The sequence below is a fragment of the Borostomias antarcticus genome, assembly GCF_949987555.1.
Source record: "Borostomias antarcticus genome assembly, chromosome: 1".
Lineage (NCBI taxonomy): Eukaryota > Metazoa > Chordata > Actinopteri > Stomiiformes > Stomiidae > Borostomias > Borostomias antarcticus.
In genome coordinates, this window is record NC_140234.1 from 42,733,980 (window position 1) to 42,757,091 (window position 23,112).

Sequence of the window (23,112 nt, forward strand, 5' to 3'; positions counted from 1 at the left end):
TCTCACCTCTCTCGTACGCACTATCTCTCTCTCTCTCCTCATTCTCCATCTCACCATCTCTCCTAACCCCTCTCTCTCCTCACCCCTCTCTTTCCTCCCTCCTCTTCTGATCTCAAACATCAGACATGTCATGCTGCACACTCACAATGACACACACACACACACACACACTGTCAGAGGCTGCACCATGGAGAGACCTATGCAGATCCACTCAGTGTACAGCTGACTAGCCAAGCAGATCATGACAAAATGAAAAGGAAATTCAAATGTACTCTGGTTCTGCTTCCCATTCCCACACAAACGCTGTTGACAGTGACAGGATCACAGGACGTCTGTGAGCTGGAGTGGTTTTGTAAAATGGCGCAAGTACAGAGAGCAGTAAGACGAGGACGGAGGATGGAAAGATCGGCAGGAGAGACCGATGAGAGGCAGGAGAGACCGATGAGAGGCAGGAGAGACCAATGAGGCAGGAGAGACAGATGAGGCAGGAGAGACAGATGAGAGGGAGAGACAGATGAGAGACAGGAGAGACAGATGAGAGACAGGAGAGGCAGGAGAGACAGATGAGAGACAGACGAGAGGCAGGAGAGACAGATGAGAGACAGGAGAGACAGATGAGAGACAGGAGAGACAGACGAGAGACAGATGAGAGACAGGAGAGACAGGAGAGACAGATGAGGCAGGAGAGACAGATGAGAGACAGGAGAGACAGATGAGAGACGGGAGAGACAGACAAGAGGCAGGAGAGACAGATGAGAGAGACAGAGGGAGAGAGATGAGAGGGACAGACAGGTATGTCTTGTAAAGGAGGGTATTGGTGTGTAGTGCCCCCTAGTGGAGATGCACTTTGAAAGAGTAAGAAAAAGACTCCATTCTGGGATGCTCTATGTGGTGGGGTAGGGGCAGCGTGAGTCAGGGATCTGAGATGGAACAAGCTGAGAGGAGAGCGTTGTGCATAACGACGCTCTTGTTAAAACATAGGAGAACCGCATGTGCTACACATGCATGTATTCCTGTTCCAGCGTGCATGTGTGAGTGTGTGTGTGTTAAAGTGTGTGCGCACATAACTGCTGTGGAGCCTGCCTCTGATGGGCTGGGGTCAGAATGAGCGTCACTGTTGACCTTGTGGAATATAGGTCATGAATGACATCATCGTGTGTGCCGTGCTGTCGTCACCATGGGGAGTGAAGTACAGCCGCCCGCTCAGCGCAGCCATGAGAGACACAAACAGAGCCGTTTAGAGGGGGGCCAGATCCATGGATAACCTCTGATAAACTCTGTATGGATTTTTGTGTGAGGCAGATTGACTATTCAACTATTAACCATTCATGCGTGCGTGCTGCGTGTGTGTGTGTGTGAGTACTGTAGGTGTGTGATTTGTTCAGGAGGTAGGCTGTATTTCTATGGTTTGGTTGTATTATCCTATTAATGTGGTCAGTGAACTGTGCTGCAACTCTGTGATGATGATGATGCCAAAGGAAAATGGAGGGCTATAATTATGCCAGTCTTAAATAGGTCATTTTTACAAGGCAGAGAGAAATGGTATGGAACTGCTGGCTTTGCGTTCTCTCCATGCGTGGGCATCCCCACTTGACTGTGGACGCGCCCCCAACAGCAGAGAGACGGAGGGCTCAGTCTGTGTGACAGAATGAGTGAACCTTGAATCCTGTATCTGGAATATGTAGGGGTGGCACCTATGCCCCCCGCCATTGCTCTCTTTAAGAAGCGCATTGTGTTGCCCCTGTGTATGAAATGCGCTATACAAATAAAGTTTGATTTGATTTGATTGGAACCTACACGAGCATAAGCACTGAAACAAGGATGGTGCTGGAGAAGAGACAGATAGAAGAGAGAGAGAGAGAGAGAGAGAGAGAGGAAAGAAAGAGAGAGGACATTTGCATACAGACAATGCTGAGAAAACAGGAGAATCCAATATGACTGATGTCATGAGAGCCCTGGAGCATGACTATAGTCATTAGAGGGGCGGCACCCCCTACTGGGTATTAAGAGTTGAGCAGTTCTCGCATAAAAAAATAATATTTAAAAAGCTTTAGCTTCGTTCTCAGCCATGCATTTCCTTGTGAAAAATGTACACACTGACTCATAATAGCTCTATTCTCACAGGATTGATTTACTGGGGGAGAGAGGATTATTAAGAGCGACCCCCGAAATTGCATGTGTGTGTACTGAGCGCTGTGTCGCTTCTCACTGTGTGTGTAATGTGTGAGATGAATAAAGACCCCCCCACTCCCCTTGGGTCCTGTCATTTTTATGAACAGTCGGATTGCAAAATTCTGGGATAAATATTCAAAGTTGTCAACTTTCAATGGGAATTAACGGGAATTAACGGAAATAACCTGGAAATGTTGGGGTTATTTATACCAAATGTATTTGGTATACGACTGTGACTCAGTGGTAGAGCAGGTCGTCCAATGATCGTAGGGTCGGCGGTTCGAATCCTGCCTCCTCCTGTCCACATGTCGAAGTGTTCTTGGGCAAGACACTGAACCCCAAATTGCTCCCAGTGAGCAGGTTAGCACCTTGCATGACAGCTGCTGCCATTGGTGTGTGAATGTGTGTGTGAATGGGTGAATGAGAGGCCATTGTAAAGTGTTTTGGATAAAAGCGCTATATAAGTACAGTCCATTTACCATTTACCTTGTCATATACAGACATAAAATGTAAACATTTTGTTTTGTCAAGATTATAATAATTATTAGAATTGCTGGTTGTCAGATGATCTCAATCACTTAATCCTCTCGATTTATCATAGCAATATTTAAATGTTTAAAATCACCTTCACCCCCCATACACCCCACAGGCCATGCATGGCCATGTGACGAAAGGACCATCGGAGTGAGTTTTAACCCTCACTAGGACGTGCAGTGGTCTGTATGATTGGATGTGATGTGAAAGGTGAAAACAGGCTGACTCACAGGAGGGTCAGAGGTCAATCATGCTCATACTTTTAAGCTGAAAATATACCAAGCCCACGGTCTGAGGAAACCAGTGGTGTTTCTGAGAGTCAGGAGGAACTGGCTTGGTGGGGCTGCATTTCAGCTGCTGTGTGGAGCAGTCAGGAGCTCCAAACCAGCGCAAACCCCCCAGTCAGGAGCTCCAAACCCCCCAGTCAGGAGCTCCAAACGCCCCAGTCAGGAGCTCCAAACCCCCCAGTCAGGAGCTCCAAATGCCCCAGTCAGGAGCTCCAAACCCCCCAGTCAGGAGCTCCAAACCCCCCAGTCAGGAGCTCCAAACGCCCCAGTCAGGAGCTCCAAACCCCCCAGTCAGGAGCTCCAAACCCCCCAGTCAGGAGCTCCAAATGCCCCAGTCAGGAGCTCCAAACCCCCCAGTCAGGAGCTCCAAACCCCCCAGTCAGGAGCTCCAAACGCCCCAGTCAGGAGCTCCAAACGCCCCAGTCAGGAGCTCCAAACCCCCCAGTCAGGAGCTCCAAACCCCCCAGTCAGGAGCTCCAAACCCCCCAGTCAGGAGCTCCAAACCAGCGCAAACCAGGAGCCCACTGTCAGCTTCTGTCTGCGGAGGACTTTTGTCAGGGACACCGTTGGCTTGGTGGATTTCCAGCTTTAAACACCCACACACACACAGGTACTGTATGCATACAGTCACGCAGCCCCCACCCCAACACTCAGGGCTCATCCACAATAATGACCCTAGGCAGCCAAAGGTCAAATGGAAGACCACAGTAACACTATGTACATTTACTACAAATATTATTGTCCTTGTTGTTGCCTGTTGAAGGTGCATTTAATTGTTATGTTTTGTGTTTGCTTGTACAGTTGTGTCTCATATGGGCTGGACACCAGTTGGTAGGGGTGTGGGAAAAATTGCATCGCTCGACGCGGAAAACTCAAAATCGTTTTTTATTTTATTTTAATGTTTAAAGGCCCGCGCTGTAAGCGTGATGGGGAAACTTTAAAACAATGATAGCTGCTGCGCAGCACTGGGTCGGGGCCGGGTGGAGGAAGAGGAAGGTGACAAATGACAAATACATGAGGGTCTAGGTGGACACATATACACAAACTGGTGCAGGCATGTTTTCCTGTTAACCGCTAGTTAGATGGAACAAGGTTTGAGGCTGTGACATGGCCACAGCTCTTTTCTGTCCTGTTAACTGCTACAGTTAGGAGATGGAACAAGGTTTGAGGTTGTGACATGGTCACAGCTCTTTTCTGTCCTGGCCACACAGTGAACTGACCACCGACATCAGGACTGCTCATATTTCACCATAGGCTCAAAACTCACCTCTTCAAGAAGTACCACCAGGATTGTCCCTCTTAAGCACCTATTGTTTTTTTTGTTATTTACTTTTGCACTTTACCTTAAACACTAGATTATACTCTTAGTCACTTGTTTAGAAAGGAGATGCACTTGTGAATAGTAGTACACTAATGTCTTATGTTAAATGCAATTATTGTAAGTCAGTTTGGATAAAAGTGTCACCAAAAAAGACCTGGACAAGAGCCACACAGTATGCAAGTTGTGTTGAGCTAAAATGAAATACAACACACCAATAAAAAATTATGATGCATCAAGATGCATCGATAATAGTTTTATATTGAGAATCGTTTTATAATTGCATCGTTGCCCTCTGAATCGGAATCAAATTGTGAGGTGCCAAGAGATTCCCACCCCTACTAATTGGTGTGTGACATGGAAATAAAATCAATCAATCAATCAATCAATTAATCTAGATGTCATGGTGTGGCAGATATACCAGGTCAAAGGTCACTCACCATCACTCTTGTCCGGCTCGCGGGGGGTCTTGTTGGCGGTGGAGGCGGAGCTGCTGTTGACGGTCTCAGAGGAGATGCTGAGCTTGGTGTTGGGGTCCCTCTTGGGTTTGGGCGGGGGCTGCCGGCGGGAGTTGGGGCCCACGCCGTCCTCGTCCCCCCCCCCTACGGAGTGCAGGGACTGGGAGCGCACGGCGAAGCCCTGGCCGCAGGAGGGGGGCAGGCGGTCCTGGGGGGCTGGCATGGTCATGAAGCCCATGCGGAAGTGCTTCCCCACATAGCCACCCTCCGTGGCCCTCACCACGTCCTCGCCGATCCTGCCAGGACACACACAAACACACACACACACACAAAGCATACACACGCGCACACACACACACACACACACGCGAGCACACACACACCATGTTCCAGCCTGTCAGGATAACAATTTGAATGCCTTTGAGCAACTTTCATATGTTCGCATGGGCTGATTAACACATTGCTATAAGCTATTCACATATTATTCCAACGAATATTACTTCGGCTAATTCAATGGCATTCATTCCCATTAGCAAATATATAAAGTAGTATTTGCAGGACAATACGACCAATTATAAGCTATCCAGCATTCACAATGAATTTCAATTTGATATGAACCCGTTCGAATGGCTGGATTAATGCATATAAATATTAAAGGCATTCCAGTAGTTAAATGACATTCCTTCACATTAACAAATACTTAAGGTAGAGGTAGTATTTACAGGACAATATGACCAATGAACTATTCAACGTATCAGGCATGCCATTCAACGTGCAGAAGGCCGCGCCCCCATCTGTGCACTTGATTTGTTTTAGCGTGAATAACATGGAGAGAGAGACCAGCCTGTGAATAACGTGGAGAGAGAAGAGCCTGTGAATAACGTGGAGAGAGAGACCAGCCTCTGAATAACGTGGAGAGAGAGACCAGCCTGTGAATAACGTGGAGAGAGAGACCAGCCTCTGAATAACGTGGAGAGAGAGACCAGCCTGTGAATAACGTGGAGAGAGAGACCAGCCTGTGAATAACGTGGAGAGAGATGAGCCTGTGAATAACGTGGAGAGAGAGACCAGCCTGTGAATAATGTGGAGAGAGAAGAGCCTGTGAATAACGTGGAGAGAGAACAGCCTGTGAATAACGTGGAGAGAGAGACCAGCCTGTGAATAACGTGGAGAGAGAACAGCCTATGAATAACGTGGAGAGAGAGACCAGCCTGTGAATAACGTGGAGAGAGTAGAGCCTGTGAATAACGTGGAGAGAGAAGAGCCTGTGAATAACGTGGAGAGAGAAGAGCCTGTGAATAACGTGGAGAGAGAAGAGCCTGTGAATAACGTGGAGAGAGAAGAGCCTGTGAATAACGTGGAGAGAGAAGAGCCTGTGGTGGATTGGGCGCGTCGGGTATAAACAGTCAGTATATAGAGCACAGCCACACTGCCAGAGAGCAGCTGTGGCCCGGAGCAGACCGGGTGAAAGGTCAGACCAGACGTACTCGTTCAGTCACCCCATCACCAACGAGGAAGAAGCTATCTGATTGATAATCAGGGACGCGGGGCAGCGGTGTTCATGGCTATTTTCATGGTAAGTCTCAAGTGTCTGTCTGTTAATGTCTGCCTACCACCAGCCCACACACATACACAGTGCATGCAAATATATCATTATGCATAGCCTACCTACATACAGTACATACAACCACAAACCCAACACACACTCACAAACAGGCAAATACTGCATATAATTATGCATAGCCTTCATACACTACACACAAGCTAACACACAGTCACAAATATGCAAATATATCATTATGCATAGCCTACATACAGTACAGCTACCCAACCCCTCCCCCACTCTGCTCTCTGGTCCTGGTGAGGAGAGGTAATCACATCAGAGCTGTTGGAATTAATCACAGCCACTGGAAATCGAAGCCCAGCCTTTTACTCCCACAGACCTCGAGACCCTCCTGATCTTGCAAGCTCATATTCTGTTTTTCTTCATAGATCAGTCTGAACTTCCCCATATCGAGAACGATTTTCAGAGATGGTATTTGCAACTGGTAGGCCAATTAGGGACTGCGTTCTGTCCCCCCAGTGTAACACAGCCCCTGATGGGTTCCCGCAGCTGAAGATGTGAAAGACATGCCACTGCTGGCAAAGTAGTCATGGCATCTCCAAGCCATGCAACGAGCGGTAACGGTAAAGCTAGTAGAATAAGCCTAGCCATAACTGCAGTTATTGCAGAAATAGACTAACAACTAAACAAGGAGAGCAGAGTTTGTTGGAAGAAACGCCGTTCTCGCCGTTCTTCTGACTGGGTTTGACAAAAGTTTGATTTATCAAACACTGATTAGCTGAAGGAGTTAGTCTGTCAAGGCAAGATAGTTCTCTGAGATAGTTCTCAATCGGGGGAAGGCCAGACGGATCTGCGGAGAGAAACAGAATGTGAGATCAGGATGGTCTCACACAGCTAACAGAGCTCTACTCTGCGTGGTAAAGCAGAAGCCATCAAATGAATGCACATGTACCACACGTCCCTAGCTAGAGACAGAGCGACTGACATTTTGAAAAAGACACCATCTTCTCCCTGACCCCCAACTGCCATTGTTGAGCTCACTGGCGCCTGCGCTACAGTATAGAGCAAGAGCTGCAGCTGCACCCACACTGTTCAAGTGGAGGAGCAAATGTGCTTTTGAACCCCCAATTTTCATCACCACTTTGCCTTTATGTTGTGGTTATTTTGTTGTTGATTAATATTTGAGCTAGTTTGGGGGAAAAATAGTTATCTGTCAATATAGTCTAAAATGACATTAGTAGCATACCGGAAAAGACAACATCTCTGTGCGCGCGCCAGTCCCTATTTCATTTTACTAACTTCCCGAGGTTCATTGTGGAGATTTTCCAGGTTGATGTTGTCGCACTTGGGTGAGCAAGGCAATGTGAAAAGAGTAAGACGCAGGCAAACAACCATTCATTTTCAAAACATGCCCAGCAAAAAGATTTAAAATGCCGAAGAACAAAAACAGGTTATGTTAACTTGCTGGACTGATGTCAAATCTTAAAAGATGGTCTGGACGCTCACTAGAAAACATTAGCTAGCTAAACACCAAAAATTGTTAGCTTAGCTAGCTTGCACACGATTTAGCTAGCTCGCTTGCATTGTTAGCTCAGGTTATAACGTCAGGTCTGGTGTTGGTGTGCAGGCTAAGGGAATTGACATAGGTTTACTGGATTGATGTCAAAGCTAGAAAGACAGTCTGGTCGCTAACTAGCTTGCACACTGTTTAGCTAATGTTAGCTTGCTTGAATTGTTAGCCACAGGCTAATGAGGTGAATTGAAAAAGGCAACTGTTTAGGTAGGATTTGAATTGAGAAGCTGTTTATCTAATTTCAATAACTTCACAAAATATGTTGGGGACTAAAAGTGCCAAACCAGTACAGTACAGTCTGTTAATACCCTTAGGGCCAAATTTCACAAAAGGATTGTGTGGCTTTTGCAGTGGCAAAACCCGTGCAAATGAGAAAAAAAAGCATCCAATCCACAAAGCACACTCAAAGGGTGAAAAGTATTGCAAACTGGACCAATGAGCAAATAGCTTCACGGCTGCGCCAGTCTCATTTGAATGTATGCAAATGAGGTGATTCCATGCAAAATTGCCCCAAATAAACCTTGCGTCTGATCCACAAAGACCATGAGCTAGCTGCCACACGCGGTTAGAGAGGTCTCTCCTCAGAACTTGTGAAGTTTGAATGATATTGAATTGATATTGGATGATATTAAGGGTCAAACATAAATATAGGGGGATTTAAAAATAATTTCAGCCAGCTGTGATATCAACAACAACATAGCAACAAACAGAACTGGGCCGCGTTTCCCAGATTCGCCGAACTTCTCCGCGCTACAACGCTTCTCAAGGTATACCTTGGCGAAGGGACAGTTTTTCCTGCGAGTGTTTCCCAGACTATCCCTTAGTGGGCGCCTGAAGATACATCGTTCCGGACCCAGAAGCTATCCAATCCGGACCGTGTCTATAACCCGCTAAATCAATGAGAATTTCTCCCTTTTGACGGAACGGCAACCTTTGTAGTATTTTACAGCATTTGTTTACTATCTCACGCGTCACTAGCCAATCGAATCTGTGTGTTCATTGCCTGACGTCACCCAGTCTACATGTGACAGCCTAGCTATCGTTAACGTTACTGTTATCAGAGCGATTCCTTGCTAACATTAGTTGGAGTTGGACACTGCATGACCAGAGAAACGAAACGACAAACGAAGAGGGAAGTGAGATACTACAAGACAGACATAACGTCAGCCTATACATGCCGTGCTCTAAAATAAGAAAAATAGATGTTGAAAATAGGGTGTTCCATCAAGTGGACCGAATTGTATTAATTCTCCCCGCGGGTAGTTCTAAACCTGTTTGTCTCATATGTTCCGAGAAATGTAGCCTACTTTATTTGATTTTAAAGTAAGTTGGGGACCATACAACTGAAGTCAACAATATTTTAACTTCCATGCGTATTTCACAGTAACATACCTACTGCTATACAACAATTTGATAGGAATATGCAAGGAAACAAATCTGCGTTGAGGGCATAAAAAATGCATGCATCACCACCGGACCCTGGCTTGAGGCCATTTTGTCAAACTGGATCTCTTAGAACTTTACTTGATTACCCCTGATATAGAATGAAGTGACAGTACACAAAGAGAGAGAGGAGTCAGCAGACATGAGCAAGGGACCCAAGAGTTACAGGTAATGGAAATGTCAGTCAGCTTCAGTGAAGAATAACCCACAAATACTTGTATCATATCTCCCACCCTTTCTTTAAAGAGAAGCATAAAGATTGTGTGTCCAACACAATTCAGTGTAGCCTATTCATAAGTGTATTGCTCTCCTTAATGTAGAATGGTGAAGTGACAGTACACAGAGAGAGGAGGCAGCAGACATGAGCAAGTTACTCATAGTTAAAACTCTGGCGCTAACCTACAGGGCAATGAAAGGAACAGCCCCCTCCTACCTCCAGGCCATGGTCAAACCCTACACCCCCTCCCGACCGCTACGCTCTGCTACCTCAGGGGGACTGGTTGCCCCGTCACTCCGAGGCTCCTGCGGTCGATCGACACGGTCACGGCTCTTCTCTGCCCTGGCCCCGCAGTGGTGGAATGAACTGCCCACTGATGTCAGGACAGCAGAGTCACTGCCCATCTTTCGTCGCAGGCTCAAAACTCATCTCTTCAAGAAGTACTACAACAATCCTCCCACCTAAGCACTTATTGTATTATATTATATTGCACTGTACTTTAGATTGCGATTCTTGCACTTTGCCTTCAGCACTAGATTACGCTCTTAGTCACTTGTTTTAGAAAGAAGATGCACTTGTGAGTTCTGGCAAGTAGTAGTACATTGGCTCTTCCTACATTAAATGCAATTATTGTTAGTGGCTTTGGATAAAAGCGTCTGCTAAATGACTAATGTAATGTAATGTAATGTTACAGGTAATGGAAATGTTCATCTATCGTCGTCATCCACTTATCTGGGGTCGAGTCGCGGAGGCAGCAGTTCCAGCAGGGGGCCCCAGACATCCCTTTCCCTGGTAGCATCAACCAGCTCTGCCTGGGGAATCTTTAGCCGCTCACAGGCCAGTGCAGAGATGTAGTCCCGCCACCTGGTCCTGGGTCTACCCCGCGGCCTCCTCCCAGCCGGACACGCCTGGAACACCTCCCTTGGGAGACAACCTCACTAGATGCCCGAACTACCTCAACTGACTCCTTTCGACGCAAAGAAGCAGCGGCTCTACTCCGAGTCTCTCCCAGATGACTGAACTTCTCACCTGATCTCTCAGGGAGACCCCAGCCACCCTCCGGAAAAAAATCATTTCGGCCGCTTGTATCCGTGATCTCGTTCTTTCGGTCATGACCCATCCTTCATGACCATAGGTGAGGGTGGGGATGAAGATAGGCCGGTACAGTAGATCGAGAGCTTTGCCTTTTGGCTCAGCTCTCTTTTCGTCACAACAGTGCTGCCGTGACTGCAGAACCGCACCAGCTGCTCCGATTCTCCAGCCAAACTCCCTGTCCATGGTTCCCTCACTCATGAACAAGACCCCCAGATACTTGAACTCCTTCACTTGGGGTAAGGACTCATTTCCTACTCGGAGTGGACAAACCAACAGTTTCCTGCTGAGAACCATGGCCTCAGATTTAGAGGTGCTGATTCTCATCCCAGCTGCTTCACACTCAGTTGTGAACCAATCCAGAGAGTGCTGGAGGTCGCAGGCCGATGATGATGCTGATGTAATGGAAATGTCAGTCATCTTAATGTGTAGGATAACTACAGGGGAAATTCCAGCCCCAAAATTCGCTCTGCGCATGCAAAAACATTTTCTCCACTCTCCAACTCTGCACCCCCACTTACAACTATAACTAGGCTCCCATGCTTGAGCTGTAAATTAACCCCCCAGTCCCCTCTGGCTGAATGCGGGCTGTAATGTGCGGCTACTGTAAGTATGAGAGGTGACAGCCATAGGCAAGCATTGCTAATGGACTCAGATGGCCAGTTATCAGTTATCGATCTGTGGTCCACCCCCACCACAGAGCCACAGCTACCTAAGCACCAATCAAACACTAGTGGTCAGCAACCACAAACTCTCTCTCTCTAGGTGGTCCTCGGACGAGCCCTCCAAGTAATCCCCATCCTCCATACATCTCGCTAGCTCACCGGTACTTTTCACGCCTGCATCCTTGTTAAGTACGTATGTACACGTATATGTTAGTGTGTGATGCCCTCGTGACCGATGCCTGTGTGTTGGCTCCCACAGCACCAGTTTGCTGTGCACACACATACACCTTTCACAATATAACTTAAGCAGCATGCATTTGATTTTTGGGATTAAGATATTTTGTGTGTTAAATGGAATGCATCAATTGATTGGTGCTCGTGGGTAATTGATGTTTGTTTACTCTCTTTCTGTCTGTCTCCGGGGGATTTAACACGCCTCTCCATCTCCCTCTGTCTCCTCTCTCCACATCCGGCTATCTGTATTAAGTGTGATAAACTGGTCAGTCTACCTCAGTGTGTCTATCCTGATTGACAATAATCCCTGCAGTCCTGTAAGAGCAGGGGACTATGAACTCTGGGGGAAAAAACAGTTGTGTCCCATTTTTTCTGACACAGAAGAGATATAAAAAAATGTAAAAATGGAAGGCTATAACTACCAGTATTTACAAAATTAGAACAGAGTTTATGACTTGCAAAACTAAAATACACATTGTTCACTTTGCGCACTCAAGTTCCCAGCAAACTTTGTTGAAAGAAAGAATAGCATTCCCCAAATGTGAACACATGTACATACTATGAATACTACATGCTGAAATATAAGCACACTGCTCAAAATCAAGTACATAGATTAATACTTTATAACAGCAGTAGAGCGGGAGGTAACAGCTGCTGGATTAGCTTTCTCTATGTGGAGTGGCTGGAGGTTACTGGATTTTAGAAGATATATATGGCCACATCACAAATGAAACTAAGTCATTGGGTTTGAATACTTAATTTCGTGGGAGGTGAAACTTGCTTATGGAAATCAGCCGACTCTTTGGTTCCAGCATCAAGCCAATACTGCTCTAAGGATCAGAGACATGGAGGATAAGCAAGACCGCAATGCCTAAAGTACAGACATTCATCAGCAGGCGGTCACTAAGGCAGATCTTGGAACATTCGCTGGCCAGATACCATAAAAAAAGAAAGGTAGCTCGGGAAGTAGAGCAGTCGGCTAGGGATCGGAAAGTCCCCGGTTTGAACCCAGCTCCCAGCTGCGTGCCGAAGACACTGAACCCCAAAATCGCTCATCTGCGTCACGGTGGCACAGTAGTTAGCACTGTCACCTCACAGCATGAAGTTCCCAGGCCTTTCTGTGTGGTGTTTGCAACGTCTCCCCGTGTTCGCAAGGGTTTCCCCCATAAAGAACCCAATATAAAAATATGCAAAATAACAGATCGCTAACGCTGTCTGTCCCTGACGAAGACGGACAGGAGCACTTGGATTGGTCCCCAGGCGTAGTCCTCGTGCATGCGTCCTGTCTGCTCCCAGCAGCCCTTGGGGGAAGGATGAAAGGATGGATTAAGGGCAGAGAACATTTCATCTGTGGCAGCCTACTGCATGTATGTGTGTGTTCATGTCGCCCGTTGCACATGCGTTTTTGAGTGTCGAATCGTTTGACAAATAAAGCCTTCTTCTTCTTCTTCTTCTTAAGGGCTGTCAGGTCAGGTCACGGTATGCTCCGCGCAACCAAACAATTTGTAATTATAGCCTAAGCAAACAAAGTTATTAAATCTCACCAACGCCATGGAAGACAAAGTTAAGAGTATAGCGAGCAACATCGCAGAAATGAGAAAGTCTCTCGTGCTTTTAACAAAAGATGTTTCTGATGTTCAAAAGCAGCAGCAAAGAATTCTGAATCTGGTGGAGGACGTGAAAAAACTTCAGACTCGGAACAATGAGAAAGATAAGAAAATTGAGATGCTGGAGTATAGAGTCGAAAACCTTAAGCAATATTCTAGAATGAACAATGTCATAATCTCTGGATTGGAGATCAAACCCCGATCCTATGCCGATGCAGCGCGACGAGATCAGGAACCTACTGAGCAGGACTCCAGTTCTGTGGAGGGACAGGTGTCTACCTTCTTCCAGCTACACGGAATCAAGCTGGATACAAACAACATAGAAGCTTGCAACCTTCTGCCTCCGAACCGCGACAAGAGTTAACGTTACCGACAAACCAGCCGTAATTATGCGGCTCGCAAATAGAAGGTTCAAAACGGAGTTACTAAAACAAGGCCGAATGTTGAAAGGAACCATGTCTATCTGAACGAGCATCTGACAAAACAGAATGCCGAGATCGCTAAGAAGGCCCGTTTACTACGAAAACAGAATAAAATACAGTCTACCTGGACATCAAACTGCAAGATCCTCATCAAACTCAACAGTTCTACCCCTGATCAAGCAAAGGTCCTGATCGTCAGAAGCGTGGGGGAGCTGGATACGTTTCAATGATACTAGGCCTACTCCATGGTAGGATGAATCATTTTTTCTTTTTTGGAATTATAAATCCTTTGCTCTTTTTTGAAATGAACCAAAGTGCTTTGTGGGTGGTCGCATGGAGAATTCCACTCATTTTTGTTTGGGTTTTTTCTCTCTTTTTGGAATTGGAATTATCTTTGACATGGAATACATCTGAGTCCTTAGGGCATGGTTGTGCAGAACCATGTTTCCCATGCATTCTTGTGACAGTCTGGATAGTAAAGGATGAGGATATAGCTTTTTTCTGGGCCAAATATGGCCTTGCCTACTTTTCCCCTCCTGAATACAAAGCCGCTATTTTTCGTGATTTTTTCTTATGTTCTTTACTATTTTTCTTTCTTCTTACCCTTTTGGGTGGACAGAAACTGGTGGAGTGTGTGGTATGGTGGTGTTTGTGTACGTGGGTGTGTGTGGATGTGTATGGGTGCATGCGAGCGCTCAGAAGTCCGGTGGGAGGAAAAGTGGAGTATAGCCTAAAGGGCATGTGAGTAGCTTATGTGTGCGCACACCTGTGCATGCGTGACAACCGGATGGAGGAATCTCAGTACACTTGGACATGGGATTGATGTACGATGTGTAGGCTATACGCACGCGGATCCAGCAGCCCTTGGGTTACAAACAGATCATTTGAGCATTATCTGTGCGAGGATGAGTGACAGGGCGGGTGAGAGCGGACGTGCGGATGGAGTGTGGATGTGTTTGTTTTTTTTGGTGCATGTCTGTGTTTAGACATACAGGTTACATAGGTGAGGTATGTATGTACGTAGGTATGTATGTTTGTACTGTATGTATGTATGTATGTATGTATGTATGTATGTATGTATGTATGTATGCATGTATGTATGTATGTATGTCTGTATGTGTATATGTATGTATATATGTATGTATGTATATATATGTATGTATTGTATTGTATTGTGTGTATCTATGTAATGTGTATATGTCTGTATTCGTTCTTATCAGACTGCTTATTTTGTTTGACTTGCTAAGATCTTAGAAACGAATAGCAAAGAAAATAAAAACAAGGGTTCGCCAGCGTAAGCTTTGCTTCAGCCGAAACCCTTTTCGATCAGCCATACCTTATTTTATTTTTTTCTTGTACTTAAATGATTGTTTGAAAATGTTTTGCTGCTGATCGAAATAAACTATTCATTCATTCATTCTTCTTCAGAGAACGGGCCAATAACCAGTGGAAGAAGAAATCAAGAGCAGAATGTCTCTCCTATGTTGTTTTTTAGCTTCTCTTACTCTGAAAATGTAATTTAATGTAATTTATTTCTTTATAAATGTTCTTATCTCAAACATACTCCAGGAGCTTGCTCGATCGCCTTATTGAGAGGGGTCAGGGAAGAATTTTTACAGCTCACTTATCTGGCCCCCGGGTGATTACTGTTTTTTTGCTTCCCTCTGGAATATGTAGGGGTGGGTCGTATACCCACCTCCCTTGTTCTCTGTAAAGCGCATTGTGTTGCCTCTGGGTATGAAATGAGCTATACAAATAAAGCTTTGATTGATTGATTGATTGATTGATTGAGAAGGTGGGGATGGATCGGCCACACGCTACGGAAACCGAACACCAGCACCACCAGGCAGGCCCTTAGATCTGAACCCCCGATGCACAAGGAAGAACCCCAGCACCACCAGGCAAACACTTAGATCTGAACCCCCAATGCACAAGCACCAGCACCACCAGGCAAACACTTAGATCTGAACCCCCGATGCACAAGGCCCTTAGATCTGAACCCCCGATGCACAAGGAAGAACCCCAGCACCACCAGGCAAACACTTAGATCTGAACCCCCGATGCACAAGGAAGAACACCAGCACCACCAGGCAAACACCTAGATCTGAACCCCCAATGCACAAGGAAGAACACCAGCACCACCAGGCAAACACTTAGATCTGAACCCAAGGAAGAGAGGCTGGCCCAAGAACACCTGGCGCAGGGACCTGGAGACGGACATCAAACAGCGCGGCCTGACATGGAAACATCTGGAAAGAAACACCCAGGACAGAAGACTTTGGTTGTCAACAGCTTATGCTCCATGAAAAAGGAGTGAAAGGCGTAAGTAAGTAAGAAGCTCGGCTAGCCTCGTAAAACCATCCTGAGCTCACAGTCTGTTTATCTACACAATGTCAGGCTGGTAACTTTCAAGAGAAATTATTTTGTGCTCGGCCACGGTTTGGCCTATCCAGTCAGCGTCCAGTTTAGTTGATGATGAAAATAACAAAGATAGCTTCAGGATGCTGCATAGGAGCACTTCTATTAGAACTGGTGGGCATAACTTTATTGAAAGAACAGCGAATTCAAAGCTTTTCCCAGGGGAAAATGTTTTTGCTATTGACCCGACTGCGTTCGAAAGCTCCACTGGCAACATTACAATGGATTGATCCAATTGTCTGCTAATAATTTTGATCGACAACCACTGGCAATGGTTGTGTGGCCAGACTGGTCCGTGGAGACAAACAGAATGTGAGCTCTCGATATTCTCGATATCAGGGTGGTCTCACAAAGTCACCCCTCCCAACCCCCTACTAACCTATCCCCCAGGCCGGCTACAATGCCTCCATGACAAGTGGGGGGGCAGTGGGGTTATCCAGATACAGAGCACCAGAGAGGATTCATCTGAGCCCACGGCACGGTGCACATACTCAACACCCCAGGGGTCATGGGTCACATACTCTCCTGGTGGACTACATCCTCAGCTTGTCAGAATGCATCGTGGGAAATGTTTATTTCTGATAGAAAGCAACAAAAATGTTGTTTCTCCAAGGAAGGGAGGACCGGGGGTCAAAATACAAAACCCTCACACGTCAAGGGGAGATGTCAATTATGTCCGAGGGAGGGCTGAGACACAAATCCAATGGACACTAGAAACACATACACAAAGGCCTATATATGCCGGCCCACACTAATGCAATGAAATGAAACACAATTTCAGGGTAAACTGGCATCATTAGCAGGTTGACACTCGTTATTCTGTCAAAGTTCAGCTGGGATCACAGTGCAAAACCCTCCCTTTGATCTGATCTGCATAACATGTTACATAAGAGAGGAGGAGAAATCAGACTCCTCATACTAGCCAAGTGAGACCATCCTGATCTCGTGAGCTCAAATTGTTTCACTTCAATGATCAGTCTGGCAAAGCTCGATAGAGATCCGTTTGTACTAGATCAGAAAACGATCTAGCCAATCAGCGCTCTTTGAGGAAATACAGGTTGGAGTTAGCCGTTGGTACTGTAGGCGGTGACGGACAGTACTAAGTGATTTTGAAACCGTTTCCAACTTTTTCAAACAGTTTCCAACGAAGCCCTCCCAGATGGTTGAGTGGAAGCACCCATCTTGCATGTCAGGTTATCCTGGGTTATCCTCAATCTGGAGCAGCCACCTTTCTCTGGCGCAGCAGCACCAACGCATCTCTGCACTCTGAGACGTCTCACACACAGGGAGGATGAGTGACAAAGCAGTCAACAGAACAATGAGAGAGAAAATCATGATCGTTGGTGTGTGTGCTCTGCCAAAATGTGTGTGTGTGAGAGAGAGGGAGAGAGAAGGAGAGAGAGAGAAAGAAAAATACATTAAATGCATATTATTTAGCTTCATGCACATCCTATGTGAGCGAGTGCACACAGAAGAGTGTGTACAGTATGTAGTGTATACTGTATACAGTATGCGTTCTCTGTTTATAGCCTAATCTTGCTGCTAGCATAAGATGCATTGGTCAGATTTCAAATCTGCCTAGCAACTAGTCTCATGGAAACCAGACACAAAGCCAAGCTCAGCAGAGCACAAAGCAGGAAGCGACAGATGTGAGGAGATCACTCTCCACTCCTCCAAAACACTAACCTGCAGTACACAGGCCCCTGCTTCAACATGCGGATCACTGTACATTATTGCACTATTGTATATACTAGACAACACTAATACAATATTACATTACTGCACTATTGCACAGTGATCCTTATGTTAATATTCTGTAGACACGTGTCCTTATGAAGGCCATGTACTGGATCTACATCTGACCACTATACAGCATTATAGCATTTTGAGCTGCTGACTTGCTGACTAGGGTTAAATCGGGATCCCGGGTCCCGGCCCAGAAAATAAAGCTGCAAAGGTTCAACCTTAACAGGGAAAACCACATTGTCTACTGAACAAAGGAACGTCAGTTATGGTGAAGTTTGGGAGACTGGTACTACCAGAGCTACAGCTTTGTTATGCACATGCTGTTCATCTAGCAGCTATGGATTTGCTGTACGGCTAAAGAGAAAAGCCACTTGACAACGGCAGCGAAATGAACGAGAGTGAGGAGGAAGATGAGCAGGATGACGATGGCAGTGACACTGCCTTGTGAAGCGTGCCATTTAGGCAAAAGTCAGGCATTCTATCTTTTACATTATTAGTGTGAGTATTATGAGTGAGTAGCCTATTAGTGCCATGCAGGCATGATTTTATTTTTGTATTTTGTATTCGTCACTTTATAAAAAGATTTTGCACATGATGTGTTATATCCTGAACCTCTGAAAATAAATCGTCTGTAAACATTGAGCAATGAGTGGTCATTTTGGAGCAGCGACCTACTTGATTTATTTAATGAATTTCTTAGTTCATTGTGTAGGCTAATATCACTTACATGAAGCAGAAGGCTGTTCTGTTCTTCCCTGCAGACGGATCACATTACCGAAGTAGAAGCTGCTGATTTATAGGCCTTTAAACTGTGTTTGTATACAGTGAAATCCTCTTATCGTGTGAAAAATACATCATATTGTTACATAAAGTAATGAAAACAGAGAGCTTTGCTATTTTCGTCATTTTATTGACTGATTCAAAGTGGGCTCCACACCAAAGTGTTGTACATGCAGAAAATAAAAAATAAACAACATTTCCCAGGAAAAGGATAAAATACAAAAATAAATGTATAGTTAAAAAAAGAAAAGAAAATGAAATCTGATTAATTGAACCAATTGGCTCTTTGTCAGGGCATTAATGACTACAAAACAAGAGCCAACGGAACAACCCCCTTAACCCCACTCTTCCAGACAAACTCAACTCAAGTACTGAGAATGGGCACCAACTTATCCATGCCATCTGGGAATTAATTTTTGTGTGTCTATTGATAATGTTCCGATTATCCGATATATCCGGTTATATCCGGCTAATAACATTTTGTGACATTTTTGTTGTTGCTTGCTAGATTCTCTGGTGTCAGTAAACATATATCAATGTTTCTAATTCTTTTGAATAAAAAATATGTCAAAAGAATTGAAAAATCCTGTCCAGGAATGTTAGCTACCAGTCTTGTCCACAAACGTTTTCCAGATAGCTAGCTCCCAACATTAGCTACCAGCTCCCAAGTAGCTAACATTCATGGTTGAGATTTTCTATAGATTCTCATTCAAATGGCATTCGAAACATTGATATTATGTTTACTGACACCAGAGAAGCTAGCTAGCGAGCTAGCAACAACAACAAAAAGTCACAAAATGTTATTAGATAATCTAATTTCTTATCCCAGACACTATTTGGTATGACAGCCCCAGCAAGGAGGGAGTTGCAGTCCAAGCAGGAGATGACAAGTGCCTGGATCAGTACATGCACTGTTTCATCTGTGAGGAAAGGGTGAATCCTCCTGATGTTGTTAAGCAGGAATCTACAAGAGTGTGTAATGGATGTGATATGTGCCGAGAACAACAGTTGGTCATCCATGGTCACACCCAGATTCCTTGCAGTCCAAATTGGCGTTACCACTGTGTCACTCAATGGTGATGGCCAGGTCATGGTGTGGCTAGCCCTTCCCCAGGAGGAACAGCAGCTCAGTCTTTTCCAGTTTGAACTTGGGGTGGTGTGTCATCATTCACTCCGAGATGTCAGCCAAGCACGCAGCTGTGCGTGCCTCCACTTGCGTGTTAGAAGGGGGAAATTACAGAACCAGCTGGGTGTCGTTGGCATAGCAGTGATAAGAGAAGCCATGCAAGCAAATTATAGAATCCAGAGACGTAGAGGGAAGAAGAAGAGGACCCAGGACAGACCCTTGTGGAACCCCCATAGTCAGACTACGTGGTTCCAACACGGACCCTTTCCTTGTCACCTGGTAGGAGCGACCTGTCAGGTAGGATGCAAACAGGGACGGTGCAAAGCCTGTGATGCCTTTCTCCTTGAGGGTGGAGAGGAGGATCTGGTGGTCTACCGTGTAAAACGCTGCTGACAGGTCTAGTAATATCAGGATGGAGGAGAGAGTTTGCTCTCACGGCGTGGATTGACTCTGTCACTACAAGGAGGGCCATCTCTGTCGAGTGGCCAACCTTGAACTCGGACTGGTGGGGGTCCGGGAGGTTGCTCTGGTGGAGAGCCAGAGGCAAAGCATCCTGATACAAGAGATGTGTTGATGAGGTGGGTTAGGAAGGGAAAGAGTTTGGGTGCAATAGACTGAAGGAGGGAGGAGGGGATAGGGTCTAGGGAGCACTTGGTGGGGCGGCTAGATGTAACAAGGTTGAGGACCTCGTTAGGGGAGAGGGGAGGAAGGTAAGGTAAAATGGGACGTGGAGAGGGGATGTTTTTTAGCCTTCAGTATTCACCCTTGTGTGTGCACTGTTTTACCTAACTTAGGGTAAAGTTAGAGTTAATTAAGTAAGTAAATGTGGTGTGTTGCTCTATGCTTATTCCCTAAAAACTACGGTTTTATAGGTCAAGGGCGTACTTTATGCTGCAGTCAGAAGTAAACGGGAAATCACATATCAAGCCCAGTGTTTATGAAAACAAAAACAAGTTCTGTCTCCAAACCTTTGTGGCAACCCAGGGGACAGGGAAGACCACAAAACCCCAAAAGGCACTGATCCAGGGTCTGGGTTTTAACAGTCTCTAGTGAGGGGGCTAGGGTTAGGGTTAGGCTGATTGCTGATCCAGGGCAGGTGTGCACATTCAGCTCAGGTCCCAAGTCCAGTCATTCAGCTCCACTGGGGTGTGGGGTTCTGGGAGCTGTAGTCCCTTGGGCGGCATACTTTTTGGGATGTAGGCTGCCCGGGGTGGCCATTTTGGGGATCGATGGCCCCAGGTTGCCACACTGTGTTATTACGTACAGTACCGTATTGTTGTATTTTTAAGTGGGCATACAGAAATCCTGGATCTTTCTTAGTGGGTATACGGATTAGTCTTGCGTATCCCAATAGAACACACCGCTGTAGGTGCCCCATATCCTTCCCAGCTTTCCACCTTCCCGTTTCACAACTCATACAGTCTGTGACCTTGAAGCAGACTCAACAGTGCCCCGTATGGAAACACCAATTATAATTGATCACAATGGCAACATATTCGGGCTTCTGCAGAATTGCTACCACACAAACCTAATATTTGTGAGATATTGGGCTCAAAGAACTGCTCTAATCCTACTCCTAACATCAGCCACAAATTTGATTTCTCCTCCTACTCCCAATCCTTATAGGCCCCTACAAAGAGACAGGCAGGTAGCAGAGTACCCTCGGCTAGCCAGCAAACACGGACACACAGCCACAGATCTTATTATGATAAAGACCTGCCTACTGCAGCTCATAAAAAGGGGTGGGGGCGACTCGCTTCTCCAAAGTCACTTTCCGCTTGCGGTCACAGACAGGGAAACATGAGGTGCAAGCACAACCAGTACGCCCATGGGTCATTTTGAATTAGGTTAAACCTACCATAGTATTTTACAATAAGTATTGAAATATGTATCTTTGATCAATCAGACAGATCAGTCAACATGGACCTATGTGAAAACTGTCTTTGTAGATTTGTAGGCGCATTTCTAAAATTTGTGTCAGTCGACATCATAGCTTTAGAAAGAAAAAGCATCATGGAGCAGAGGGGGCCTCTTCCCGTAGAGGCGTGGCCACACCTGGTCCAAACCGTGCATGCGTACTGAGATTCAATCAACAACATGGGCCATTTCTTTTCTGATGTACTCAAACTGCACAACGTTTTTGGCTGTATTACAATTTAATTTGCTATGTTATGCAGCGTTTCATTAAGCCCGTGAAGTTGTGATTCACAAGATGCCACTCGCAGTTTTAACTGGAATGCCCCTCTCTACTTGTTTTCTCCACTCGTGAACGCTGGCCACTCAGCCCTACCCCCAGGTCGCTCTGGAAGGCATGAGCAAGATCCCTGTCTAACTAGGTGAAACTTTAGCAATACGGTTGACTGTTTAACTTGTTTTTTGTTTTTTTTTTGTCATTAAAGTTTTTTATTCAAACATATTCGAACAGACAGTAATATTATTTTCAATTACAAGACATCCATAGGTCTACGAAAAGTGCACATGCTTAGGACAGGCAAGCCAATAATAGGAAAGAAAAACAATAATAAATAATAAAACATTGCTGACTGTTTAACATTTCTGTCTTATTTGTGTCTCATTAAATCAGTCGTACACACAGTATTCCCCAACTGCTATCTGAGGACATGTTCGCTACCTCTTTTGTATGTGCAAAATACTGTGTAGTGCGTTGTTTTCTACAGGTTTGGCAAACAAAAGCTAGCTAATGTCCATCTTTGTTCCAAACTGTTGTTGGTGTCTACTGTAATGCTGTTACCTCGGGTTTAGTCTCACTCAACGGATGTAGGTTTTGGCAATAAACCTTGTCATTCGTTGTAACACTGCCCAATCAGTGGCGAGACTGGCGACGCAAATTAATCTGATTCGGGCCGAGAGATTCTCTCGGCACCAATCAGGTTCGATCCAGACTATTTTGCAAGAGCACCATCGCTGCGCCTGGGGCTGGCTCCGCCCAAGACGACTGTGATTGTCCCAGCCAAATGGAACGCACCATTATTCTAGTGTGGTCATTGGACCCCATGCCTTTCTCCTAGTCCTACACACACCGTACCTCTTTATGGCTTCCTCCTGTCGTCTCTTCTCGTGTTTCTCCTGAAGGTACGCCCAGTTGGTCTCGTTCCTCACGCGGTCACTCTCGCGGGCGATGTCCGAGGCATTCTGGATGACCAGGCCGTCGTACGCTCCGAGTCCGCTCTCCTCCACGTACTGGAAGAACCTGCCGAAGGCCTCCTCCTCATTAGAGTTCATTGTTCCTCAGAGGCCGTGGGGGCAGTAAGCACTGCAAAGCGGATGTGTACAGGAGTGAGTTGGTTTACTACGTAAGGTTAAAGGTCGTCAAGTCAATAGTAACCATTGTAATTATACGAGGAGAACACACATGCAAATGACCTGTGTTTGACATGCAAAGTGCAGGTGAATGACTTGATGTATTTGGATTTGAGATGGGATTGCTATATGACG

The 23,112-nt window shown here is 45.7% G+C and overlaps 1 protein-coding gene across 1 annotated transcript in view; it reads right to left on the reverse strand.

Annotated features, from left to right (window-relative positions):
* nyap2a (neuronal tyrosine-phosphorylated phosphoinositide-3-kinase adaptor 2a) overlaps positions 1-22,899 on the reverse strand; it is a gene marked incomplete at both ends in the record, with an annotated part of 44,937 nt that extends 22,038 nt beyond the window's left edge. Inside the window, 2 exons of the mRNA XM_084443286.1 lie at positions 4,752-5,065; positions 22,703-22,899. Of these exons, the coding sequence (XP_084299412.1) occupies positions 4,752-5,065; positions 22,703-22,899 (511 nt within the window). The remainder of the gene's footprint in view (positions 1-4,751; positions 5,066-22,702) is intronic.
* Between the last annotated feature and the right edge of the window lie 213 nt (positions 22,900-23,112).